General features: G+C 34.7%; 1 protein-coding gene across 1 annotated transcript; it reads left to right on the top strand.

Annotated features, from left to right (window-relative positions):
* The first annotated feature begins 2,593 nt into the window (after positions 1-2,593).
* Positions 2,594-7,223, top strand: tal2 (T-cell acute lymphocytic leukemia 2). The gene is made up of 2 exons (XM_041273287.1): positions 2,594-2,729; positions 5,125-7,223. Exon 2 carries the CDS (start codon positions 5,136-5,138, stop codon positions 5,469-5,471), a length of 336 nt encoding a protein of 111 aa, XP_041129221.1. The 5' UTR covers positions 2,594-2,729; positions 5,125-5,135; the 3' UTR covers positions 5,472-7,223.
* Positions 7,224-8,931: the final 1,708 nt, after the last annotated feature.

Genomic DNA, 8,931 nt, shown 5'->3' with positions numbered 1-8,931 from the left:
CTTGAAAAGTGGATCCCTCTTCTGAATGCGCTACAGAAATCTATGTATATGTTGAGGTACTTCGAGCAGACACTCTTTTCACTCAGTTCAGCTTTGAGAAAAAGTTTGCCTGCGAGTGAAATTTAAAACTCTTGCACATTTAAAAAAAAAAAAAATAATAATTTAAGTATTTTTCCTCAACTCTGGAGGACTGCATTATGATTAATTAATAATTATGCAAAGTGTAAATTTTAAAAGTATGTTTTCTCTAAGTCACCATATTGGGGAAAAATGTGTTGCATGTATTTGACTTCACTTAACTAGCTAAAATATTATTTAAATACTATTTCCTCCTATCAAGTTGGAGCTTAGAGCTCCCTAAACTATGTTTAAATTAACTAGTTATTCAGAGCGGTGCAAGAACTGAAAAAAAAAAAAAAAACACAAATACAGTCGCTAACTACACAAAAATGTATTATTTTCATTAATAAATATGTATCAAATGATAAATACATGTGTCTCGACACATTCCCTCTAAGATGTATGCAGCTCCAGGCGCGTCAACAGAGGATGCTGATGTCCCAGTTAGATTTAGTATCACAGTTTCAGATACTGGTCCAGTAAAAGCGAATGTCGGTAGCACTGATGCTTTATCTATACCCGGAGTGCTCCCAGTAATGTCATGGCCTAAGATACCTTCTACAACCTCTATGGGAATTGTATGGGACATCCTTTCTTTGTTAAAGAGATCTCTGAGACAGCTCCTCCAGCAGTGAATCTGGTAGATTTTAGAATCTGAGTTTTTTTTTCTTTAACTCAAATTCAAATCATAATATATATATATATATATATATATATATATATATATATATATATATATATAAAAAAAAACTGGGGCGCCAGGGCACTAAAACATTGTTAAACATCTTGAAAACTAAACTACGTGATTACTCAGCCTCTATACATTAAAAAACATTGCATCATTACACAAGTTCATACCCTTCTAATCATATAGTATAATTAGACATTTCTCATTGGCCTGGTTTACATGCAGTTTAGAGACTCCCAATTCTCGGTACAGTTAAATGGGGTGGGTAAATTGCCTTCTCATGCTAAACAGCAGCATAAATTGATTAAAAACTACATTTCTTTGCACTTATTTTATTTTCATGCTTGGCGATTGGATATCTTATTGCTTTAAGCATACTTTTCAGTACTTTAGCAGTTAGACATGATGCAAATCATTTGACACTAGTGTTAAGAAGCACCTGTCATGGTGTCACGGGTGGCTGGTGGGTGATGTCTGACCAGGAAGTTGACACACGCAAAATACTGCGGGTGAGTTGCAAATGTGCTCCTTTTTATGAAATTATAAATAATAAACAAAACAAAAGGCATGGTGGCCAAAACAAAGATTCAAACAAAACACTCACTAAGACAAGTATCATGCTGCTTGCTCTCTCTCTCTCTCTCTCTCTCTCTCTCTCTCTCTCTCTCTCTCTCTGTCTTTTGTTCCTCATAACCACTCTCAACCCCGGTCAGCAAAAGCTACATGTTTTTATAGTGGGCGAGGAATTAACTATCACTTACCTATTTTATCTCTCGACTACATTCTGCACAAGATTTTTAATGAGCATTGTCGACAGCCAATTTGTCAATAAATTATTAGCTGCAGACCATACATTCTCACGGGATGTATTTTGGCAGAGACTGGAAGCAAACATCGTCCCTGCCAAACTACATTTAACTATAAAAATAACACAATAAAAACACTAACAATAATAATAATAATAATAATAATAATAATAATAATAATAATAATAATAATAATAATAATAATAATAATAATAATAATAATAATAATAATAGAAACAAACACAAGGGCGGGGTGTCCTAAATTATATAAAAAGGGCATAGCTGGGAATTTGTGTAGTGGTTTCCTATGTAATTGTGGCAGCTCCGTTCGTAGACAACCATAAGAATCATTGCTGAAGCTACCCTTCTGTAGAAAACCTTGTGTATAAATATATATGCAGTCAAAAAATATTTAGCAAATAATGCATGGGTAGTGCAAAGCGCTCTCTTACGAAATGTTGCATGATACAGTAGTCGCGCAAGGTCAAATTGGAATACTGAATTCTGATATATGAAGAAAACTGCATGTAAACTTACATGTTTTCCTAAAAGAAAACTACATGTAAACTTACATTTCCCGCCCGAAATGTACTACCAAATAGCATGCCAAAAAGGTGTGAATTATTTCATGAATACCAGTATATGATTTCTGTCCAAATTACTGTATTCTAGAGTGATTTAAGAAAGTATTATAATTAAGACACTTCCTAGAGCTTAGCCATGGGTTTGCTGCAGTAATCTCTCTGAAGTAATTACTAAAATGATTCTAAAGCACAGCATATGCAACAGAGAGCAAGCATAGCCACTGTTAGAACTGTAGGCTATAAACCGCATAAGAGTGAAAGCTATGTGGTGGGAAAGTAGGCACATTGCAGGCTGAATTGGCAGAGCTAGGTGGTGACATGCGTCACACAGAGACTGACTGCCTATAAATTGTAAGAGCCCCCCCCCCTCCCCCCCCCCAACAGCTACCGTGTCAGTGAGCTTCCATGTGAACTGAGAGGATGGGGATCTTTGCTTAGGAGCTGCTTGGGTGAGAGGACTGGACTGCCCAGTGCCTTAAAGGATATCTGTCATCTTAAAAGAAATTATAGCTGAACTTCCAACGCTAACAGGTAAGATGTTTGTATATATGGATGTACATGTAATATATATTATATATATAGATTATATATATATTATATATATATATATATATTATACTACATTGTACATCCTACACAGGAAGAAAAGTAACACATTCCGTATGTATTATATTTTTGGCACATTACATGTAGGTAATCCTGTTTAGTTCAAATCTGTATTTACAGTTCATTATGTGAATGTCTCCTGTTGGTGGAGCCCTTTAGATTGTTTAATTGAAGTCTTAGAGCAGGTAGAATTGTTTCTAATTAGACAAATTAAAAGCTGATGTTGGTAAAATGTTCAGATTAGCAGCACTATGTTAATTCAGTTGCATTAGTAACAGGTATTTATTTGGTCTTGGTGTTTAAGCTTTTATATTGATGTTTACTTAAAATGTTTTAATATAAATTCCCTTTCAAATAATACAATTCCTTTGGTAATACACCCAACATTCTGATGTGATTGAGAATTTAGTATCAAAACACATTGAACACATTGATCCCAATTCTAGAATTTTTTATTTATTTATTTATGTTAATGGTTTGTTTTTAAAACCCCATTGAATTAAATTACTTGTTTAATATTGAATTGCAAAATATTTATTAGGTATTTTTCAAAGAAAAATTTAGTGTTAACAAATGTAGTGTTAACAAAAGAAATGATGGGTGCTTTTCTGAATGTTTACATTTACATAGTGTGTGGTATAGTCTGGAAAAACAGACTGCTTGCCAGCACTATATATATCCAAGAGGTAACCAGGAAATAGCCATTACTAATTACTAGCTTTTCAATACAGTTTTTTTAATAGCAGCCGAAATTGAGATGTGTCAGCCAAAATATGTAAGTGGAAACTTTTTAGTTTTTTTTTATATTTCCATTTAAAAAAAAAAAAAAAAAAAAAAAAAAATGTATCTTTTTATTATAAGATTTCTAATTTATACATTTAATAGATTACACTGGTTTGGTTTAGGTTCAATAAAACCTATTATACAAAAAACAAACAAACAAACAAACAAACAAAACAGTTCAGGGTAATGGGACCAATATGAAACACATAATTTAGAAATAGGACCATTAAGACTTTGTAGTTCAATGCTTCATTATATTTGGAATCCCAAATTAAAAGTCTTTCAAATTAGTCCCAGTTCTATGAAAAGCCAATGAGAGATGGAACCGTTTTAAATTGAGATCTGCCCCAGTTAGAATAGTGGGCAAGCATGAATCAGCTAGCTTGATGTGGTCCAAAACCACAAACACTACAAAATGGATTTTTACCATGAAGGAAATACAGAGGTTGGTGAAAAATGGGAAACAATGCAAATATGAAGCATAAGGATGATTGTTGGTTTTGGTATAATGCCCATTTTAAGACTGGGTTGTTGACTGCAGATTGAATCTGGATGGGCTTGTGATGCAGATGGAAAGTATCTGAGGGTTACTGAATCTTTATGAAATAAAGGGTCATGCATATCAGCTCTCAAAATGTTCTCATGTTAAGACATTGCCCAAAAATGGTTGTTGTTAGTTTAGTTTTATTGGAAAAATCATATAATCAGACCAGGGACATCCCAGCTTACAACTGTAGATCCTAATGCTACAAAGTTCAATTTTATATGCAGTATAAGCCTAATTCAGATTTCCACCTTGTTCACTGTAACCTCTTGGGCCTGGAGCTGACCTAATCTAACAATGAACACATTAAAATAAGAATAATACAACAGCTATAATTAATCAGCAACAGTAATCCATACCAGTACATCACAAAGGCTCTATTGTAATATCACTACATTGTGGTTGTATGACAAAACTGAAATGTAAAAAGAAGCCAATTATATTCTAATGGATATCTGAGTTGCCATTTCTTGGTATTTTTCTCTAAGATCAATTCAACGAGCAGGAACATTTCATCTCCAGTGATGCCATTTCCCTATTTGTATTAGATTTGTGTAAATATAAAATATTTTTTCAGAAAATAATAAATCTACCTCCCCAAACGGCCAATGCCCAACCCATACTTAGCTTATGAGTCCAAGACTGTACACTCAGAAAGAAATACTTAGTATAATGATCTAATAAAGTGAAAAAGAATTACTCAAATTACCCAAAAATCTGATTGAATGAGTGAATGTAAATTGCTAGTACAACGCTCCCTTTTGCTTTCTGACTTACACCTCCAAAAACCTTTACAATTTATTGTCAACACTGTCAACCATGAATTAACAATGAAACATCAACAAAGCACTGTAATCACTTTTAATTGATAAGATTTATTTTATATTTTTAAGTAATTCTGTGATTTTATTTTATTATTTTTATTAGGTTTTTTTTATTAGATTTTTTTTTTATTAGATGGCTTATATTCTATAACAATTTTCCTTTTTTCAGACCAGTACAAAATGACCAGGAAGGTTTTCACAAACACCAGGGAGAGGTGGAGACAACAAAATGTAAACAGCGCCTTCGCTGAGTTGCGAAAACTCATTCCCACCCACCCTCCGGAGAAGAAACTGAGTAAAAATGAAATCCTGCGTCTGGCCATGAAATACATCAACTTCTTGGTGCAGCTGCTAGATAGCCAGAGCGGCAAGCCGGCATCACACTCACCCGGGTCCCTCCTTCACTTCCTGAGGGGCAATGTTGAGCGCCTGAACTCCGTGAAGCAATGGGGGCTCAACAGTGACACTGACATCCCATCCCCTAGCTCAAGCTGCGGCAGTTCTGAATCCTGGTAGCTTCCACTACGCCCCCCCTCTAAACAGACTGCTGTGATACCTGAAACTGGGACTGTAACGGCTGCTGCTAGCACCATGTTTGCTACTACACCCTCTTGGTTAATACAACTTGTACTGCTACCTACATTTTGTAATAGTTTTGACTTTATTCTCAGTAGCCCTATGTTGTTCATCAAACAGAGGTGTATTGTGGTAAAACAATTTGCTTTGCTATAGAGAGCTGCTAAATATGAGTTCCTAGCCTGTTCTTCATCTCTCGTGATTGTTAGTTAAAAACTGGTGGCACAAGGAGACTGATGGCAAAAACTTCTATGTCAAACTGTTGTTCCATTAGCTGTATTTGCATGGATGTTACATGGATGTTACACGATCACCTGGTTTCTCCTAATTTGCCATCCCCTTTTCCATTCAGATCATTGGTTGTACTTTCACCACCCCTCACATAACCCCATCTTCAAATGGAACAGTGTTCGGCGGCATCCTCAGCTGCATGTCCATATAGAGGATACCAGTGAATCAGGAGCCCTTATTAAGGATTGCTTATGGGGCTAAGCTGCAAAGACCGTCACCTTTCTGGAAAAAACAAAACAAAAACATCTATAGCTTGTGGAACTGCCTATAAGCCACTTAGTTTGCATGTTTAACGTTCACATTTACTAAATGTACAGACCAAGCTGCAACAGTATGGAAAAACAATCTCTTGGATCGTTCATAGGTTTGACTTGGTCCTCCTTTAATTAGGAATAAAAGTGCATTTATTGTTCTACAGAGTTTTTTGAGTAAAATCAATGTGTGGCTCTTTGAAGAATCTCTTGCTGCTTAGTCTGTCAACTATGCTGGTGGTGGTCTTCTGTTGAACTGCCAGCTAAAATTGCTGGGATCTATTTTAATGATCTAAACAATGGTTGGTCTAAATACTACCACCTTTTAACTCTACATGGTAGGCAAAATTGGCATTTTCAATTCCGGTCTTTGTTCCAACCAAGTCCTTATTTATTAAATTAAACCAATTAAACCCCTGACCAGGTTCTAAAGTATTTAATAATATAATTACACCTATAACGTGGAATAGATGGACACTACAGGACTGGAGTTGCTTACCTAATTACACTTGTGGGACTCCCTTTTTAACATCACTAAATAGAATGGAAATATGGTGGATAGTGATCTCTTTAAGGCAACCTTTTCTGGCAATGACTGAAGCAACATTCTAAATACTTTTTAAGGTTAAGCTGCCTTGTGTTTCATGGGCTTTATGGCATTGGATGATTATTGAGGTGTCTTGGTTGATTCCCATTTGTAATCTATCACAAGAAACAAACAAACACAAATTCTAGTCTGCTAATGCTATATTGAAGGAGAGATGGGATGCCTCTGGCAAATTCATTTTGGATTGCACGTCATTTGCATTACTTTTCAACAATGCTGGATGGCAGGATCGAGGCCTAATGAATCATTTCAAAACTAATTTCCATATATTTTAGAAAGACCTTTGATCAGGAATCAACATATTCTGTTAGTAAGGCAATTTCAGAACCACCCTATGTAATTTGAATAATAAATAAGTTTTGAAATAAAACATTATTTAAATTCCATTCTGTACAGCAAAATACATGACATTAGCCAAAGATTATTGTTTGACCAATACTTGACAAAAGGTCTTGTGATATAAGATGTTTGCCTTTTATAATGTTATTCTGTGTTATTTAATTATTTATTGTGATTTATTTATTTAATTGGTACAGGTATTGGTGTTGTATAAAATAAAGTATCTTGTCACATACGATATGTATTGATACTTGTCCAATTATTATTTAGAATTACAATTACTGTATGTCAAAGTAACTATGAGCTCAAAATAAACCTAATTAAGTCTCTCACTTTAGTTTTATTATAGTTTTTACAGGGTCGATCTTATTGAATGATCTTCAAGGGCAATGCAATCTTATCGGACTAGGGTGTAATGGTGAATTAAGAAATACTAAAATAAACTAAAACTCAATGCAAACATTTTGACTAGAAGTCTTGAGTACTATGTAGTGTTTAATAGTTATGGATAAGGAGTAATGGAAGCACAAGTGTAGATACAATGGTGCATCTACCTAAACTTGTACAAAAGGATTGTTAATGCTATGCCAAGTCAATAGAAAGATGGAATATTGGCCAAATGAGGTTACACCAAGTAATACAATAATAAAAGACAGAATGGCCTCAATCACAGTACATATGATCAAGGCATTGCTTATATATATATATATATATATATATATATATATATATATATATATATATATATATATATATTATTCAGTTATATGTTATTTGAGCTTCTGTAAAACTATGTATTGTCATTGAAACATACATGCTCAAACCAAATAATCAGTCATCTAAAACCATTGTGTGTCTATTTTTATGGGCACCACTGTATATTTATGCATGCCCACCCTTGTGCAAGAAGTTACCTACACTGCTAATTGTCCAGCAGGAGCATTTTGAAATCGATAAACACAAAAGTGACCTCTGTTTTCCATCCAAGTGAAGTGAAGAATGGAGAGTGAATGGGCAGCTTAACTCATGACCTTTGGGCCAAAGGTCACCCTGGAGTCATGTCCTTAAATCCTCTACATCACAGAATCGTTAAAAGGACTTTAATCTCACAAAGGAAGCAGATGCTTACTAAAGTAAAAAAAAAAAAAAAAAAAAAAAAAAAAGTGTAATGCTTAGGTTCCCCAAAATAAGATACAACAAAAAATGATCAATGAACATGTATACATGGACAACTAATGGACGCTGTTGAATTATGAAAATATTGCCAGAAAACTGACACACAATCATAAAGCAATAATGGTTGCCAATGCATAGTAGTCATATGTGGACCCCATAAACCAGCACATAAAAATGCCTCTTCCACAAAATGATTAGATGTGTGCTACTTCCCCTAAAGCTGTTGGTCTTCTCAACATAAGCAGTCACATTCTGTATTACTCTACGCCTTGTTCATTTAACTGGTATTTAATTTTTGTCTAATAACAGCCATTGCCTACATGCCAAAATGTCTCAAACACGAATCTTTGCTTGCCCACAGTCCTGTACATCTGTAAGCTGGAAAGTAAATCCTGGGGTTGGATGCTCCACATTCAGACAATTAAAACTATAAATTGCTACTAAACAGACTTATATCCAGCTGTACACACTCACAGTGCTACACTGACCTGTGGGAATTAGCAGGTGCCTGAAGGTCCTGTAACAAGAAAAAGCCAGGAGGACTGCTTAGTGACATTTTCTTTTACACATATTGTTGCATAAGCATTAAAGGAGTAATATCCTAGACTTCAAAATCATTACCTTTCTACATACTTGCCAAAGTAATTACCACAGGGTACAAACATCACTGGTTGTCACTACTGGCAAAAATCTGAGACACTTTTTCAGTCAGTACATGTACAGGCTTGTTTTGTTT

This window comes from Polyodon spathula, chromosome 2, assembly GCF_017654505.1.
Source record: "Polyodon spathula isolate WHYD16114869_AA chromosome 2, ASM1765450v1, whole genome shotgun sequence".
In the NCBI taxonomy this organism is placed as follows: Eukaryota; Metazoa; Chordata; class Actinopteri; order Acipenseriformes; family Polyodontidae; genus Polyodon; species Polyodon spathula.
This window is presented reverse-complemented; position numbering and strand designations above follow the sequence as displayed.